Genomic DNA, 19,493 nt, shown 5'->3' on the forward strand with positions numbered 1-19,493 from the left:
CGGTGGATACATGGTGTGAGTCAGGAATGCATTCTGGATGGGGAGCTTTAGAAAAATAAATGGCATGGCAATGAGCTATTTAGGAGTCAAAAGAGTCAGATCTTATTGGTGAGCTGAGCCAAATGATCTGACTCACTGAAAAGAGCCAGAATTCCCATGACTAGTGTACAGTGCTCTGTAATGTGTAGAGGATGTTATTGAGAAAGCAGATTTCTCTGCTGTTCAGAACCCGAAACTTCTGTAACTACATACACGTTTATTAGTTTCGTTTACTGAATCATATGCATTGATAAATAAATGAAAAATAAGCTGGGACTTTAAGGAGCCAAAGATCTCTGTAACTTATTTATTCTACTGATGTCATGCTAGTTTAGGTGCGTATCTGTCTCTCATATTTCTTGGCATAGTTGGAAATAGTCCAGTTGTCTGTCTAGTAAGTTACTTGTGCACTTCACCAAACACATCCCTCGTTTGTGTGGCAAATCTAACTGATTTTGAAAATCACCTGGGTCATCATTAAAGTCATCTTGTATGTGGAAACTTGGGCTTAAAGTTGCTCTCTGCTGCCCCCTACCGATTCCAGGCTGTAAAACTCACCTAAATAACAAGGTGTCTAGAAATTTTCAGAAAATGTCTAGACTGCATGAACGAAAAAACATTACTGGTGGGTAATTAAGACAAACACACACACACACACACACACACACACACTCCCCAACAATATAAAAAAATTATATATATAAATAAATCTGTATAATCTGCTGGTGTATGATTTATTCATCTTTAAAGAATAAATTATAGGTTTAATATTTTTTTGACAATAAAATAACTATTGATTCTTCTTCACAGAGAGACAGAGAGAGAGACAGAGAGAGAGAGAGAGAGAGAGGTGCGGCGCCGAGTCGTGAGCGCGGATCAGGTGGATCCAGGGTATGGAGTGGGCGTGTGCGCGCCTGCGGGAGCGCGCATCATTATAGGGCGGGGAGCGCGCTCGACGCGCTCCAAACTGAAGTGCAAGACGGCGAGAGACGAGCAAGAGCATCTCTGATGGGTGTTTTGGAGGTCCTGGGTCGAGGTAGGCGAGTTTTAGAAACAGCATGTAAGCTCCTCCATTTGTAGCCTTCTCTGTTTATATATTAAAAAAAAAAATTAAACATTTGATATATGATTTTATATATATATATATATATATATATATATATATATATATATATATATATATGGTATATGAATTGTGGAGAAGTTACTGTTTACAAGGAGAAGGTTCTAGAGGTGAAGTTTTAGGAAGATAACTAATTGTAGAGGTTGCTATTATTGTTCTTTTGAGAGAGAGAGAGAGAGAGAGAGAGAGAGAGTGTGTGTGTGTGTGTGTTGGGTCTCAGTTCTCTCAGTTAGGTAACAGGTAAAAACCTGGTTGTCTCCAGTCATGTTTCTTTGACCTCACATCTTCATAGTACTCTTAATTCTGACTGAACTGACCTGCACGGTATGATGGAGGATATTTCTCGCTAATAAAGCTTCCTTTTCCTTTTCTTGCTCTTTCTCTCGCTTTGGTCTTAACCACCAAAAGTAAAAACTCAGATCAGATTCATGTTGTTTTTTTTTTTTTTTTTGGACAGAATCACCAATATGCTCTAGCACCTATACAGAAATCCAGATGTAGGGATATACAGAATGTATGGTATGATGTAGGTATGTACAGAAATCCAGATGTAGGGATATACAGAATGTATGGTATGATGTAGGTATGTACAGAAATCCAGATGTAGGCATATACAGAATGTATGGTATGATGTAGGTATGTACAGAAATCCAGATGTAGGCATATACAGAATGTATGGTATGATGTAGGTATGTACAGAAATCCAGATGTAGAAATCTCGGAGTAATGAGTGAGCCAGGAGTGAGGAAGTGGCAAGGGAAAACTCCCTGAGAAGACATGAAATTAAAGAAGAAATCAAAACAGACGCTTCTTCTGGGTGACACAGGATAGAGCGATTATAAATCCTTACAAATCTTCTGGCGATCAGTAGTAAGTGTGTAGAAAGGATGGATGTTCAGTATGAACAGGCTGTGAATGAGTCCTGGGATGAGGACGGGACAGTGTTTATGATTACAGCAGCAGTTTTCGGTCCAAAAATCTACGGTACGCAGGTGAGATTATGTGCACTGAAGCACAAGGGTGAGATTGTTTTTGAAAACTGCAATCGTTAGGGTGTCCATGTGGGACCACCCACAGCAACAGAAGGTGAGTCACAAATGCCGAAGCTCCATGCGCATTAGGATGAATTCGATGAGTAGAAGCGTGTCAGGAATACATCAGGGAGCAGGAGTGCATGTACAGAGACATGTACAGAATATGACCACACTCTTGAACAGAATCATGGGTGATTCCACGCTGCTATTTCCTGTGTGGGAGCTGCTCATTTGGACATGAACTTTGCATTTCCTCACAACCTTAAATATAATACCTCTGTCAGGTCAGCCCAAGGGCAGGTCACTTTTTTTTTGCACTTGATTTACTAATATGATGTTTTAATTCTAGTCTAAATGACAGATCTAATGCAGTGTTTTACACTACAGGGTGATGGTCTAGGAACATTTTAATGTCCAGATCAGAATATTTAAGTTAATTAGGCTAGTAAGTGCTGCACAGTATGGACAAACACTCTCTACATTTTGAAATGCACCAAGCCCCTTTTTTCCAGTATGATCCTGGTGCTTGATAATGATCCGATACTGAAATCCTCAAAGTGACTGAGCTGACTGCAAGCTTTTGTTGGCAAGTTATACGAAACATCACAGGCATGATGGCAACCTGTTCCCATGCAGTATCTGTGTTGTGTCAATCGACATCACATGCACACAGTGAAAAGGAATAGGCTGAGAAAATCATCCATTAAAGTGCATCGTGGGGAGAGCTGTGTCGCCTGCTGTGTAGACGTTTTCTGACATTTAAAGGTGCAATAGTCGAGTTTTTTATTACGTGCTTGTACAAATAACCTGGAAGATATGTAGAATATATCTTGGACAATGGACTAAGCCGTGGTCGTAGCAAAAGTGCATTAATTCGCTGAGAAAACCCATTTGGAAAACTGACTTCTGGTCCAGAATTCTTGTTTGTGTTTGGATTCGCATCCTGTCCGTCATTTTGTAGACACTCTACCCTAACAGGCCAGCGTAGATCCTGAGGGAGGAGCTTCGTTAACATGGGCGGGAATCATTCAAATGTCAAACCCACATATCTGTTAGAGACTTACTCTTGAAAAAAACCTAATGCACCTTTAAACATCTGCTCACCTTTGCTCTAAAGCTAGCTGGGAGAGCTCTTCTTAGATTTCCTAGACAAATCTTTTTTGACAGGATACTGTATATGTCAGAATATTTAGCAAACATTCGATAAAACAATTCACACAGGACGTATTTCCTTGAGGGTAAATACAAATGTCCATCCTGTAAAAAATTACTGACTTGAGAGATTCAGACAGAATTGTAATCACAGAAATACTTCAGTAATAATTACATTAGCCCACATCTCCATGTAAAAGTACCTAACATCTATTGCACTGCATTAGTGAAGATAATATCACCTCACATGTAAATAAATACCTAGCTAACATTATGATCCTTAGACAAGCATTTGAGAGTCCTGCATGTCCTGTGCATGTGCGGTCCAGGAGAAACGTCCTCAAATTCCACGTCCAGCTTTCACCAGTAATAAATGACTCCATATTGGAAAAGCGCTGCCAGTGTTTATTCTAGTTTTGCTGTGTTTCTTGTCATTACGTTTTTTTCAAAGCACAGCACTGTGGGAAAAAAAAAAAAAAAAAAAAGTCTGGCTGTGCTGAGCTCTTTCTGGCCTGTTTTTTTCTTTCCGAACAGACTGAGATGGGGGTGGAGGGAAGGAACGTTGGGGGTGTGTCTATAAAAAGAGGCCCATATAAACACAAACAAGCAGGCTGTCATAACCACATTGTGTTGAGGCCATGGCTTCAACAATTTTTTTTTTTTTATCAAGTTCTACACAGTTTCCAGGTTATTTGTACTAGTAAATACAGATGACACGATATCAGTTTATCTTTTCTGACACCATAAGTATGAGCTGATATCGCTACCCGTCCTACATTGTTTTTTTTAATAACTACTAAGTGTTAAACTGTTTTTTTTAACTGAAGCTCTTCACAATTAAAAAAAATTCACACACGTTGTAAATATTATTTACATAACATTAAAACCACTTGCCTAATATTGTGTAGGTCCCCTTGTGCTGCAAAAACAGCTCTGATCCATCGAGGCATGAACTCCACAAGACCTCTGAAGGTGTGCTGTGGTGTCTGACACCAAGACGGACCCTTTAAGTCCTGTAAGTTGTGAGGTGGAGCCTCCATGGATCGGACTTGTTTGTCCAGCACATCCCACAGATGCTCAGTTGGATTGAGATCTGGGGACTTTGGAGGTCAAGTCAACACCTTGAACTCTTTGTCACGTTCCTTAAACCATTCCTGAACAGTTTTTGCATTGTGGCAGGGCACATTATCCTGCTGAAAGAGGCCACTGCCATTAGGGAATACCGTTACCATGTAGGGGTGTACTTGGTCTGCAGCAATGTTTAGGTAGGTGGTACGTGTCAAAGTAACATCCACATGAATGCCAGGACCCAAGGTTTCCCAGCAGAACATTGCCCAGAGCATCATACTGCCCTCATTAGCTTGCCTTCTTCCCATAGTGCATCCTGGTGCCATCTCTTCCCCAGGTAAGTGACGCACACACACCCGGCCGTCCACATGACGTATAAGAAAATGTGATTCATCAGACCTTCTTCCATTGCTTTATGGTCCAGTTCTGATGCTCAATTTGGCCCTTGTCAAAGTCACTCAGATACTAACGCTTGCCCATTTTTCCTGCTTCCAACACGTCACCTTGGAGAACTGACTGTTCACTTGCTGCCTAATATATCCCACCCCTTGACAGGTACCATTGTAACGAGATAATCAATGATATTCACTTCCCTTGTCAGCGGTTTTAATGTTATGGCTGATCGGTATATATATAAAATCACTTCTAACAAAAGAAAAAACAGTCAAGTCTCTTTATACTGTTTGTAAACAATTGCAGATCCAAAAATTTTTTTTTTCCCAGTCCATCATCCACGATATCCATGATGACATCTACAATGATACTGATACTGGGTAGAAATTGAAAAAATTGCCTACTGCACTTTTAAGTATAGGGCTTTAATTAAGTTCCCTAGAACATGGGATCCTGAGTCACGTGTCCAGAGTTTTACTCGGCTTCAAAACCATATAGGAATGTGGTTCAAATTGAATTGTTTTGCCAGTCAGGATGGAGAATATCTTTCCTGCTTAACTTTGCCAAAAAATTATACTGAGCTGCCTGTAAGTAAACTGTAGCACTGGTATCAAATCAGCTGGGCTTTACAATTTCATCTTGCACTTTTTTTTTTTTTTTTCAATTTGCATAGCATGACTCTGTCCAGTGCCCCACCACTTCGTAGAGGAAGCACTCCTGTTCCATTCAAATATCAGCTCCGAAGGGAAGAAGCAGTCAATGATGACTGTGACTGGACGCCAGGAATTGGAGTAACTGAAGCAACATCGCCTCCTCCAGTTAGCTTTATCCCAGCGCAGGATGAGGCTGTGGGTGCTGAAGTGGAAGAGAGACAGGGAGGCCCATTCAGGATCGCCCTGCTCGGCCAGAACGGAGTGGGGAAAACGTCGCTCGCTATCGCCCTCGCTGGGGAAATGGACAGAACTGCATCTGTGGACTCAGATGGTACATTGATTTACTACGATAATGCATAAACTGGAACGATACTAGGGCTGAACGATATCTCATGTTATAACATATTTCATGCTTTGCATGTACGATAGTCACACTTTAAAGTTACTGGTTGAGACCAAGAATAAGTCATTATAGGCATTTTTACCGTTTCAGAGACGCCACACATTAGTAATATTCATCACATATTTGTGCTGATTGCAAGGAAAATAACAAGGAGGCAATTTTATCACTAATTTTAATGGTTCGGATTTGTTTTTATATATTACCTACAGTCATGTTTTCTTCTTGATGATATTTAGATTTGTAAAATCACACAGTAGGTCCAAATTCCAAATGGCTTCCTGTTAACTATAGACTGTAAGCTTCCTGCGTAGTATATAACATGCTGTTAACAGTTGTATACAACTCCATTTGAGATTCAGCTGAACAGCATAACTGTAATAAGCACCTGTCAGATATTAACTACATAGAATTGACATTAATGGCTACGTTTACATCAATATTCCGATATTAATTTGGCAATATTATAAGTAGTATTGAGTCATGTAAACGCCACAATCCGATTGCACAATTTGGATTAAGACTAAATATTGGATTAATATTCTGATTGCCTGAATTCCGATTCCCACCCCTGGAATATGCCAGTTTTAATCGGAAATTTGTTGCATGTAAACACTTTATTCGGAAAATCCACTGAAAGGAGATATATGCGCATGCTAACACCCCTATATGGGTGCTAACAGATACTTACCTGTGGGCTAGGTATATAGGAATGGCATCTCTGGCATACTTACAACAACCATGTATACAGGAATATTCCGATGCCTGTATGCGTATAAACATCATATTCAGAATATGGCTGTAACCCGAATATAGACCTTAAATGGAATTTGATGTGCATGTAAACACAGTCAATGTCATTCATTTAGAACCTTAGAATCTAGTAGCTCTGGCGTTTTTAACATAGATGACTAAAAACTCAATACAATTTATAAATTAATCAAGCTGTTATTATATCTTAAATTACTCAGGACCTCCAGCTTAACCATGGGTGCTTTATTTCGCCATCAAAATATTTTTCAAATAATTTCCCTATGATATTGCAAGGTGAATTTTCCCAGTAATGTTTAGTCCTAAAAGATATCTATAGTGATGATGATGATGATGACAGTGACATTTATCAGTGGAACAGTTGACCACAGACATGAAAATGATCATGATGATTGCAGTGGCCTCAAACACTGGTCTATATTTATGAGACAAAGAAACCATACTCTTTTAGATACCAGTACAATGTCTATCTTGCAAAGTCGTTTTTTTTTTTTTTTTAAACAGATGCCTTTCTTATGGCCTCCCCAACCGCTTGGTAAATAGAGACCAGAAGCATGACCTTCATTGTTAATACGGCGTAGCAGAGAACAGCCTAAGATGTTTTTTTCATACTCAGTGGGGGTCTTATTGCAGTTACATAAGCACCTAGGGAGAGAAGAAAAAGCACCGCTCTCTCAGGAGCTGTTCTCTCTCGGGTCACGGCTTTTTGTGTGTTTGTGTGTATCTCACAGGCGAGGGCTACGTTCGCACCGTTACCGTGGACAACGAGGAGAGCACCATCTTTATCTTTGACAACTGGAGACAGGTGACATTTTTAAATGTGTATATCTGAGTTAGGTTGCTTTCTCTGCACTGTAAGTGTGAAAGTCAAAGGTTTTCTGTTCTTCTTCATAAATCTAAGCATGAGGCTAAAACTGATGTAACATGTTCTTACAATTACAATAAATATTTTTGTTTCACTTGTCACTGGTATGTTACTGGTTTACTACCAGTCTTGTGGTTGTAAATTTTGAGAGATTTGACATAACAGAAAGTAGGATGCCAGCCTCCACCCAATAATTAAACATTAGCATTAAACACCATATTAATGTACTGTATTGTACATTACTGCTATTATGTGCAATTATTTGCAGGAACCTGCACTTTACTGCAATTATCTGTCATTATTACAATTATTTATATCAGACCGTTATTTGCACATTATTGCTGTTTGCACATCTGCATCTACTGTAATCCACTGTATGTATCTACTGTATCACATTGCATGCCTTATGCTGTTTACCTCTACCTGTATACTGTTTATCTCAACTATTGCACCATAATTCTTATTTATTCTTATTCTTATTTAATTGCCATTTGCATACTAGTATGCATCATACTGTTTGCCACTGTACACTGTTATCTTAACGCATTGCACCATAACCTTATTTATCTCATTTAACTTATTTGCTATTTGCACTACTGGTCGGATGCTAACTGCAGTTCATTGTCTCTGTGCTTGTGCTCTGACAATGACAATGACTTTTGAAAATTCAGCCGATCCATTCTTCTGAAATTATTTTCAAGTCAATGGGCCTTTGAAAAAGAAATGCACCTTAAAGTCCTCTATGAATTGTGCTTCTCCTAATATGATGATACAAACTACATGATGTCTTTGGCAGGACCTGTTTCTTTTCCTGGGATTGTAGCTACGTACCTATGTAACTACATTACATAAGCACTGCTAACAGAAATATGATTAGCATCTATTTTATGGTCTGATTTACTGCCTTGTTTGTGAATGCATACATACATACATACATTATTCATAATATTTTCATTCACATGCCTGTAAAACGAGTGTCTTAAAATGTTAGATTATTGTAAAATGATATGTTCAGAAATGTAGAAGGTAGTAGTAGATGTAGTAGTTGTAGTAGATGTAGTAGATGTAGTAGTTGTAGTAGTAGAGTGGAGCTTGGAGAGAAAGCAGAAGAAGAAAACGAGCTAGCATTGCTTGGATTGTGCCTTTTATACTACATGGATTATTTCCACGGATGTCTTGCTCAGTGGTATGTTGTGACACTAATGAATAGAAGAGTAAAGTAGCACTTTTGCTCTGTAGGCCTGTAATGACATTTTTCTCTACAGGAAGGTGAAAGCAATGCAATAAAAGAAAAAAGGTCAGTAGTAAATGTGTGTGACAGCGGTACAGAAAAGGAAAACATGCTGCTATTGGACATTAGATAAAGCTGTATAGACATAGCACACCTGAACATTCACAAGGACAGACCTATATGTATGTGAACAGTATATTTCCTGTAAGTGTTAAATTGAACATCTGATTTTCCTGGACAGAAGATGAATTGAATTTCGCAAGAAACTTTCCTGCTTTCTTCTTTAAGATGATGTCTCATGTAGATGTCTCATATAGAATCTCATCTATAGGGCATATAGTGTGGACTATAGTGTGAGATTCAGACTCTAGACTGAAGACTTGTGAGATTTCTGCCTCAGTTATGGGTATTTGATACAAAATACAGTATATTGGTCAAAAAGCATAGTTGTGATGTTTGTTGTAATGTGTTCAGTACTTTTATGCAATAAGTAAGAGTGTGGATATAAAGTAAGATAGAGGATGTAAATAAAGAGGCTTTATGTACATGTAAGGTGTATTGTTTTGCATGTTAAAGAGAAGCAAAGCAGCACCATCTAAAATGTATGAACAGATGGAAAATCAGAAAAGGTTTTATTTTAGCTTTTAAAAGGAGTCACTATGTGAAATTCAAAAAAACAAAGAATGAATCAGCAAAGGGGCAGTTTGGACTGCACTGACACCTATGCCTCTAAAACATTTGACATGTTTTGCAACCTTCAGACATAAAATCCCTCTCAAATAAAAAGAATTTTAAAAAAAATTATATATATTGCTCAATTACAGATTACGTAGCAACATATCAAACTTACCGCTCATGAAACGTCTCTTCTTGGCAAACACAATCAGGCTTACAAGTCACGTGGAAACACAGTGTGGTAACGTGGGTATTTTCAAATTGCGACTAGTTTTTAGGTGGTAAATTCATTAGGCTTCTGAGAATACAGAGTTTCCATGTTGTGAAAATCCCAATGTTGCCATGTGGCGTTACCACGTCATTTGCCAGCCTGATTGTGTTTGCTGAGAATAGAGATGTTTCATGAGCCTGGTAACGTTCAGTATGTTTAAAAAAAAAAAACAGGTCAATTTATTTATTACATATCAATATTCGAATAGCATACTGATATAGTGATACAGGTTAGCTTCGTTAAAATACGTTGCAGCAGAACGCCTCACACAGAGCATTTGAGTGAAAGTTTGATATGTTGCTAGGCAACATATGCTTGCGCCGGAATGGTGATATTCGGCAGATAAGTTGCCTGATGTAGGCAAAAAGGCACTGCGTAGAAAAAAATATGAGGAAGAAAAAGAAAAGGCTGATGGTGAGATAAGCGTGCGTGTGGCTTCAGTCGCATTTATGAAGTTTTTAAAGAAGTGAAAGTATGTCGGAGTGACGTGCCCGAGAACCAGTGGGCTACACAGTTCGGTGCTTTTCTTACTCTAATGTGAATCAGTTCATTAGTTAATTATAAATACTTTTTAGTTCACCTGATGTATGTTAGAAGAAGGGAAAAAACCTATGCTGCTATAGTCACCTGTGTCTTTTTCAAATCTTGGTGTTTTGAAAATTAAATCCAAACCATGGAGAGCATTAAGATTATAATCCAATGATACGACCAACATACATATGCATATGAAGAGTTTTCCATTATTCAATACATCCATTATATTTAAGAAACTGTATCTACCACATAAGAACACAGAAAAGCTTTTTTTTTTTTTTTTAAATCAAGTACTTTCTTAAAAATCCGCTATTTTTTAAACATCTGCTTGTTCACATAAACAGAATATAGTGCAGGTAGTGCTCTCCTCCAAGCATGTTTAGTTGCCCTATGTTGTGTGAGTATCAGTTCAAAAAGATGTACTGTTTGGCTTCACATGTCTCAGAGAAAACCTGTATGAGCCATTAAGCTCTTTAATTGGTGGCTTTCATGCTTTACAGAGAGGATGGATAGAGGACAGATTGACATGGATCCACTACATCAGCTCTATTCAAATTATACTGTATATTTTAAAAGACCAGACAAAATTCTGACCATTATTAGATCAATCGTATAGTCAGAGTATAACCGATTGCTTCTCTGTGTCCGACAGGATCTGTCCACGCTGGTGTGTGAAGTATGTGTGTTGGTGTTTTCGGTGACAGACCGACGCAGCTTTCACCGCACAGCTCAGCTCCGCCTCCTCCTCAGGGAAAACCAACCTCAAACTCCCATCATCCTTGTGGGCAACAAGAGCGACTTGGTCCGCTCACGAGAGGTCAGCACGGAGGGTACGTCCTTTAGACCAGACCCTCTCACTGCTGAATTAGAAAGATAAGAGTGTTGAGTATTTGGCTTATCTTTAGCTCTATTTGGACGAGGATATGGATGTTTACATGGGAAGATAACATTATGGAATTATTACTGATGTATCACAAAGAGGTTTTGTGCATTTTCCTCTATAGACAGACACTTCAGGGGCACACTTCTCTTGCTGAAAACAAATCAGAACCAAGTATTGGTTGAGTTTAAAGGGCAGAACAATATAATAAGATGACATTTAAAAGCACTTCTCAGAGAAGCGATGTTTAACACACACCAATTAAGGATAATTACCCCAGACGTCCTCCGGCATCATTACTTCATTACTTTTTGGACAGGATTTATGGACAGGTGACTTTTAAGTAATGTTGCCTGACAACATTCAAGTGAATGCATTCTCTACCTGTGCTAAGAACTTAATACTTTCCTTAAAAGTCCCTAGAAGTTTCACTTTCCAAACAAGTTCCTTTTAAATGCTGTCTATATTTTCATTGTTCTGCATTTTAAACTCAACCAATACTTCATTTTGGTTTGGTTTCAGCGCTTGCTAGAGTGACTTTACACTAAACGCGAAAAGAAAAAAAAAAACATTTTCCCACAGAGTACGAAATCTTTACCAACATATCAATTTGAATCAACTTTCATCCTTGATTTGCTTCATTTTTCAGCACACCAAAAAACACCCCTAAACATTTTGATTCATTTCACAGTCAGATTCTTTGCATACATGACAATTAAGAACCTGTTTATGAATTCTTTAACTTAATTTAAGACATGCAAGGTGATTGAACGCAAGACTAATACGCTAAATTAATGTTAAGTAGTTGTTTTACTGGGACAGGACTAACCACCTTGACTCTAATCTCACACGCTCACCAATTCTGTTAGGATTACATAACCACATATGATCTGGCAGTTTTCCAAGTTTAGGGTACATGTAAAATGTTTAAGATTAAAATAAACCAAGATTAGAGTAAAATTTCTAGACATTTTTCAAGCCTGAAAAAAAATCATGGTCTATTGACAGACCATTCTCGCAATCTGAAACATTTATGTCTAGAAATAAGCAAAATTATCAGCCAATAGAATGAGAAAAATTGAATCTTGAAATTAGTAAAAATGTCTAGAAAAAGTTTTAATAATCATATATTTGGTTTACTGTAATCTTATAATAGGAAGTACTAGTAGATTTGACTATATTCAAGATATTTTAACTTGCTAAAATGTCATTTATATTTCAGTGCTATAAACATAAACCTATGAAGAACATGCTTTGTGTCATTCCTGTGGTAAATATATATTATTTATGCAGTTATGCACTGTTTCGTCCTTATCCAATGGTCACCCTCAGAATATTTAGTATTGTTCACAGGATGGGAATTTAAAAAAGCAGTGTAAGCACTGACAAATATAACAGCTGGATATAAACTGTTACTGCTTTTCTTCGAACCCGTGTCAACAGCTTAAACGATTTTATAGTACAGCACAAGTCAAATAGCGAGCTTAAGACATGTTTGGAGCTTTGATCCAGAGCCGAGGTGTTCAAATGTAGATACAACCCAATTCCATTTCTAAAAGTGTCTGCCAGCTATGGTGCTTGAATCTAGATTTTCGTGTAGCTTGGCCTTTGTGTAGGTTATGTTTATTTACTGTACTTCCAAATGCCTGGAGGTCTGTTTGCACCTCCACTGTTTACTGATAGTCCAGTCTTTCGATTTCTGCCCGTCATTGAATCTCTCTCACTTTGCTTATGCTTCTCAGACTCTTTAAATCTTGCTCTCTCTCTCTCTCTCTCTCTCTCTCTCTCTCTCTCTCTCTCTTGTCTTTGGCTCGGTGTGTGTTTATGTGTATGTATTGCTGTATGCTTGTAGTTGTTTGTGCATGCTCATTGCAGTGTGTGTGTGTGTGTGTGTGTGTGTGTGTGTGTGTGTGTGTGTATGTGTCCCGTGTATCCAGCTGGAGGATTTGGATGTTGGCAGATTTGTGAAAGCAGAGATGCACACTAGCAGAGGACAGTAGTATCTACTCTGTGTGGGAGGATTTAATATGATGATTTTTCACACACGTTTGCATGTACACATTGCTCTCTTCACCTGTGTTTTTATACATTTTAAGCCACATAGGAAAACATCATAAAGTGAAGAACAGACCTGTACACACACAGGAACACAGACGGGAACACACACATTTGGGATTGTGCCTGTTATGCAAGCTTAACTGTGTGCCTGTATGCTTTGGGCTGTATTTGTATCCCTTTGGGTACACATCATAATGGGCTTGTTCATCTGTATGTTTCTGTCTGAGGATACATGTTTCATTAGGGGAGAGGGACAGAGTGGATCTGCATTTCAGACTAATTTAGGTTAATGACAGTATCAGCATTCTCAGTATTATCATGTAACTCCACCTGCAGCTTATTGCATGACATTTGGGGTTAATTGCATTTGGAGGTGTTAGAGGAAGCCATAATGTTCTCACTTCAAACACGAGCTGTCTAGTCTTTTCCCTCTAGATCATCAGCTTTGTATAGCGACCATTGTCTCTGTTGCTTTTCTCCTTATAACAGGATTGAAGAATATCTTGTGTGAGTGTGTGTGTGTGTGTGTGTGTGTGTCTGTGTCTCGAAGTAGAGGTGAAGTTTTATAATGAGGTTTTCCACCTGGAAAGGCACAGTTCTACTTCCCTGCTCTCAGTGTGTAGTGTTTACAGGCAAGGTGAGGATGACTCATAGAGCGAAGGAACATGGGATTTAGAAAAATTGTCGTGCTCCAAAACTAGTTATATTTTAACACATTTTCTCTCATTTCTCTCGTTTATGCTTACCCAGTTTCCATGCTACGGTAGCATCTTGTTCTTGTCATAAAAGCACCCGAAACAATTAAAGACAGTGGTTTTCAGGCTAGTACTAGTAGTAAAGCATTCAGCATTCAGAGATTAACAGCTTAAGCAAGTTGTCTCTGGATCCTGGAGTATGATTGTAGACTACCAGACGTGCAAGCTGGCTCAAGTCTTCAAAAAAAAAAAAAAGAAAAAGAAAAAAGTCTGCTAGACAGACAATGCTAAATTTATCTTGGGGTATGAGATCATCCTTTTGGGATGCAGTGGTTTTATTTTTGACAAGCATGCCAACAATGGCAACATATATGGCTCTGCAGTAACTAATAATAATACTGAAGAAAAATAAATAAATAAATAAATACCAGCACTTTAGGACACTTCTTAAGACCCACTGTCATGTCTTAATAAGAGTCACAAGAGCCACGGATGCCCAGATTTGAGAACACGCATTTAAACATTCCTTGGCCTAATAGTCTTGTCATTAATATGTTGATAATTATGTTTTATTCTTCAATTTCCAATCACAAGAATGTCCACAAGACTACTTTGCATCAGACTGTGAACACATGCAAGTTATTGTGATGATAATATCAGCAGGCAGATGGACACCTGAGCATCTTGGTATTGCTATGTTCAAGATCAAACTGAAGAGACAAGACTGAAAAAAAAAATCAGAATAGCTGAGACAGAAGCAATGTCAGTAGTAGTAATGATGGTTTAAACTGAGATCCCTAGCTTAGCAAGCACTCTCGGAACCTCATCACAGGAAGGAAAGGTTTGCAAGAGGAAAGGAAAAACAATTCTGAGACAACAGCCATTTATCAGGAATTCATTACGAAATATAGAAAGGTAGAACAAAGGGGCGCAAGTTGCACCTACAACTGGAGGAGGAAGAAGTATCACACAATAACATGCATGCTGCGTCTCAAATGATCAATCTCAAACACAATTTACAACTGATCAAGGCAAAGTATCGAATCCTTCTGAGTTCTAAGGCTGTAAATTTCGAATATACAGTACATGTGGCAGGGGAAAAGACATCGTTTATGGAGAAGACTAGATATATGTAATGATGAAAACATTGAAGCAGAGATGACTGAAATGTCTTTTTGTATATAAGCAAGCAGCTTCAAGAGTAATAAGCCACTTGATTCGATATAATAGTAATGAATTAACTAAACATAAAACATAAAAACAACAGTAAAGGGATTATACCTCTTATTTCCCACTTTGTAAAGACATCAGTGATGGACAAAATTCGGTTTATGGTTCAGAAGTAATTCATGAAGACCCGACTGTTGTAAAATGTCTATGCAAGTGTGTTTATTAAAGTGTGTTTATTTGGGGAAATAAAAAAAATCATAGTCAAAATCTGGGTTAAAATACCAACAGACAAAAATAGGGCAGAACTGGACAAGGAAATTGTGGCTTGGTAGAATATATAGTACAGAAACAATAAAATTTTTTTCAAGTACTCATACTGAAACCTTGAGTATCAGCTGATACTGATCTAAAAATAATATCTTAGCCAGTCAGAGTATCTTGAATATAGATGAATTTATCTAATATTATAGTAGTTCAACTGGCAGATCAGAAATGATCTGAAATGAATATATGCAAACTGCTCAAACATTCCGCTATCCACAGGAAGAAATACATAACATGGCATGCGTGAAGTATCATATTAGCAGCTTCTATGCATGCTTTGCTAAATAGCTAGATACTCACTGTTGTCATGGTAACTTAGTTGGCCGCTGTTATTATCATGTTACCAGCTTTATGTCACTTTCATTTATCTTGTGCTACAAACAGTTCTGCAATTGTTACACATTTGGATCGGATTCATTCTTTTTCCCTTCCTATAATCTGATCCAGCATTTTCTGCTGATAAATACCAATACTGGATTTCGGATTGGTGCCATCTCTAATTTAGCACGCCAGGGATAACAAACAATAGGTCTAACTGATCAAGACAACAGGTAACAAGAACACTTAGTGGCCTTGACTGGGGCAGGACTTCTGGCGGTTTTGTAAATGCCAGGGCTTTTAGTGGACTTGGGCAGGGCAGAGCTCTTGATATGATTGACCGGCTCTCAGCAACCTTGCGTTTGGGTTACATGAGTGGTCAGGAAAATATCTGAGCTAATCCACCACTAGCAGTCTCAGATACACAAGAGTGAGGATTGGGCTGACTAGTGGAGGTACGTAGCCCGCAGAAATGGCCAGGATGGACAACTTAGATGAGCTGGCAACACACAGGGACCAGCAAAGAATGTGGTTGTTTGCAGAACCTACTAACTCCTTCACACAATTGTTACACTATCTTACTTTATATTAGATGTCTGTAACTCTTTCAGACAGTACTGTTGAGGTCAGGTATCAAACATAATGACTACCATATCTCTGTGATTTTAATCCTGTCCTAGAAATCCTAGAAATTGACATAGTGGTAAAGATTCCTGTGGGAAAAGTTCTTACAGACATATGATTGGCATGTAGCCTACTAATTATCATACACAACTCGTATGTCTTTATTGCAACAAGTGGGTTATAATAAATTTTATTAACACAGATTTTATTAATAAAGAAATTATGGATATGAGACAAGAACCAAACTATTTTCCTCACACACACACACACACACTCTCTGTTTAATAGTACATTAATTTCATTAATATTTTAAAGCAAAGAATAGACTGATCACATACATAGACACAAATGAGAAATATACATGGAGGAAAGATATCTATATGTTGCTGTATATTTCACAGTGCTCTGTTTGTCTCACAGAGGCTCAATCCAACGCGGCTCTATATGAGTCTCCCTATGTGGAGCTGTCTGCGTCTCTGGACCACGGCACCACAGAGCTTCTGGAGCTGGCTGTGCGGGCAGCACGAGGAGAGAGCCTGGGGTCCTTGGGGGTCGGCGGGACCGAGGGAGCGACCGGGGGTCGCCGTGAGAGTCTGACCACACGGGCTAAGCGATTCCTGTCCAATCTTGTACCACGCTATCCCCGAGAAAAAGAGCGCGATGGCGGGAAGTTCTTCAGGCAGAAATCTCGCTCCTGTCACGATCTTGGAGCTTTGTGAGTCATAGATAGAGTGAGAGGGTGAAAAACAGAGACAAGGTAAGAAGGAGAGGGAGAGGAGTAATTGAAGGACCAGAGCCTGCATAGAAAAAACAAGAGATTTAGAGAGGTATATGGAATTTCATGAAATAGACTATAAGTAAGAAGTACAGAAAGAGAATGACAAGAACAAAAAAAAAACAAACAAACCCTAATAATAGTTAAGGGCAGGTACAGCATTTGCTACAGTTAAAACTGTAGACCGTTGACTGACTGAACAAATGTAGTTTGCATGCTCCACTATTAAAAAAAATGTTTCACTCAAATAGTATAGGCAATCCAGTTACTGTGAGTATTTGTGGTATCCTGCTATATATTTGTGTATCTTGAACTAAATTGTTACAAGTTGCAGAAATTCAATTCCAACTCCAGTATCCTGGGGAAATCAGTTTTCTGTTCAAACGGTAGAATGAACTTTTTTTTTTTTTTCACAGATTGCAATCACATTACTGACTGTGCCACTGAAATTGTATGTGCGAGAACTTTTACTTTGATAAATCCCCAAAGGTCCATTCTCCATTACTGAGAGGTGCATTAAAAGTATTTCAAAATCTTGAGATAGCTTCCTGTGCCATCATTTACATGTCAACATCACCAAGCTTGATCAGCAATCAGCACATTGACACTTTTTATATAGTTGACACACAATCATTTGACCAAGGTCTAGTGTTGTTAAAGTGACCATCCTACAACAACAACTTCTATAATTCATAATTCACAATTCTATAATTCATTAATAATGGGCCTTATTTATCAGTCTTTTAGTAAAGTTGTGTGCAAATGTTTGCGTAAGTCAAAATGATTTAAATTGATTTTCCACTGGATTTACAAAAGATTTGGAAAGGCTAATTTTCATGTGCGAATATTGAGTGTAAAGTGGCTCATTTGCATGTAGTGACGGCCACAAAACTCCATAAAAGGTCAACGTGCACAGACATCTGAGAGCACAAAATGAATGATCAGGGTAAAGTCTGAAAGACAGAAGTGGAAGTTATTTTGACTCGAAATGAACAATGAGGGTAAAGGCAGAAAGGCTGAACTGGAAGTTATTTTGACTGACTTTATATTATAATAGTATATAATATTAATAATAATAAACGAGCACTAAATCTTCCATCAGCTGAGGTATTTGTTTACGGTTTAGGGCTATGCGCAGACAGACCGACCCGTCCTCCGTTTATATACGGTGCCATTTCTTTTGTCATGGCAGAATGATTGGTTTTGTCTTAATTTATGCATGCCTCACTTTCTTTATTTTTCTTATTCTTTAATTAATCCCAATAATATAAAACTGGTTTTCACAAAATGTTCTCAGTGGTACTCTCAGTCCCTGACCTAGTGAACTAGCATGAGGATGTGTTTTTGATAGCGACTCCAAAGCTCTTCTATAAGTCGCTCTGGATAAGGGCGTCTACTAAATGCTGTAAACATAATAAAACTAAGCAATTTATACTCAACAGCATATTCCAGATATAAAAGTACAGTAATTTGTGAAAATTATATGATGTAAAGTCAAGGTTTACATTAGTTAGTCTTCTTATACCTGAAGTTACGCACTCTCAGGAGCACGAGTCGGATACGTATGCTTTTCCGAATTTATGGCATTTTCATAAATACCAAATTTCTTGTGTAGACATTCTTATGAACTATTTATGAATAAATCAGTTCCTATCCAGCTGATAAATAAGGCCCATTATGTCAGTCTAATAGACATTATTATTACATTATTTGGCATTATTTCAGTATTGGTCATTAGAAAGATACTCATTTTGCAACGCTAGTTAACATTCCTAAATATAAACCTGTCATTATGTCACCCTGCTGCCTAGGACCATGCAGAGAAGGGTCTTTTTTTTAAGGGGTAGCTGCTCAAAACTGAAAGAGAACATGGTTATTTTGTTCCTGCCCCTTTTTATCAGTGCAGCTGTACAGATTTTTCATATAGAAGTTCACATTGGAAACTCATCCAGACACTTTCTAAAATATCAGTAAATATTGTATCAAAAAAAAAAAAAAAAAGATAGGTTCAGATCCCCAAAATTAAAACAGGACCACTGAGTTTCCATGTTTCTTTCTGAATTCCAGCAACTCCAGATTTCTAACCATTCAGTAACCAATCCTCTGTTATCAAATTACATGCGCGTATGTCATTTATTTAGCTGAAAGCAATTTATCAGACCAGGGATTATTTATACGGCTAGAAATGGAAGAATTTTCACAGATTTTAGAAAATTTGAGAATTTGCACTCTCCAGTCTAATTAGCGAAGTGACATGACATTGTACAAACTGAAATATGCATTTATTCTCTCCACTTCTAGCTAAAATCCAATATATCTCATCTGAGCGTGTAGTCAAAAGTAGCAAGGTGAAGTGCCAGTGCAAAAGGTAACGTAAACACTTCAGATTTTCAGATGTGTCTTATTTATAGTCACAAACTAATAATTAATGTTTAAGCAT

The 19,493-nt window shown here is 38.0% G+C and overlaps 1 protein-coding gene across 2 annotated transcripts; it reads left to right on the forward strand.

Moving 5' to 3' along the window:
* Positions 1 to 935: 935 nt before the first annotated feature.
* Positions 936 to 17,592, forward strand: LOC113528764 (GTP-binding protein REM 2). 2 transcript variants are annotated; one of them, XM_026917456.3, is made up of 5 exons: positions 936 to 1,075; positions 5,483 to 5,793; positions 7,365 to 7,438; positions 10,862 to 11,039; positions 16,699 to 17,592. In XM_026917456.3, exons 2-5 carry the CDS (start codon positions 5,484 to 5,486, stop codon positions 16,995 to 16,997), a joined length of 861 nt encoding a protein of 286 aa, XP_026773257.1. In that variant the 5' UTR covers positions 936 to 1,075; position 5,483; the 3' UTR covers positions 16,998 to 17,592. The 2 variants fall into 2 exon arrangements, with proteins under 2 accessions (XP_026773257.1, XP_026773258.1); XM_026917457.3 differs by having other exon boundaries at positions 975 to 1,099.
* The last annotated feature ends 1,901 nt before the right edge of the window (positions 17,593 to 19,493 follow it).

Source organism: Pangasianodon hypophthalmus, chromosome 30, assembly GCF_027358585.1.
Source record: "Pangasianodon hypophthalmus isolate fPanHyp1 chromosome 30, fPanHyp1.pri, whole genome shotgun sequence".
In the NCBI taxonomy this organism is placed as follows: Eukaryota; Metazoa; Chordata; class Actinopteri; order Siluriformes; family Pangasiidae; genus Pangasianodon; species Pangasianodon hypophthalmus.

What these genes read in the sequence shown, in the direction of transcription:
- LOC113528764 (XM_026917456.3), top strand. Translation starts at nt 5,484, where the DNA reads ATGACTCTGTCCAGTGCCCCACCACTTCGTAGAGGAAGCACTCCTGTT. An exon ending in TCTTTGACAACTGGAGACAG is followed by an intron (nt 7,439 to 10,861) that starts GTGACATTTTTA and finishes TGTGTCCGACAG; the next exon opens with GATCTGTCCACGCTGGTGTG. An exon ending in ACGAGAGGTCAGCACGGAGG is followed by an intron (nt 11,040 to 16,698) that starts GTACGTCCTTTA and finishes TTTGTCTCACAG; the next exon opens with AGGCTCAATCCAACGCGGCT.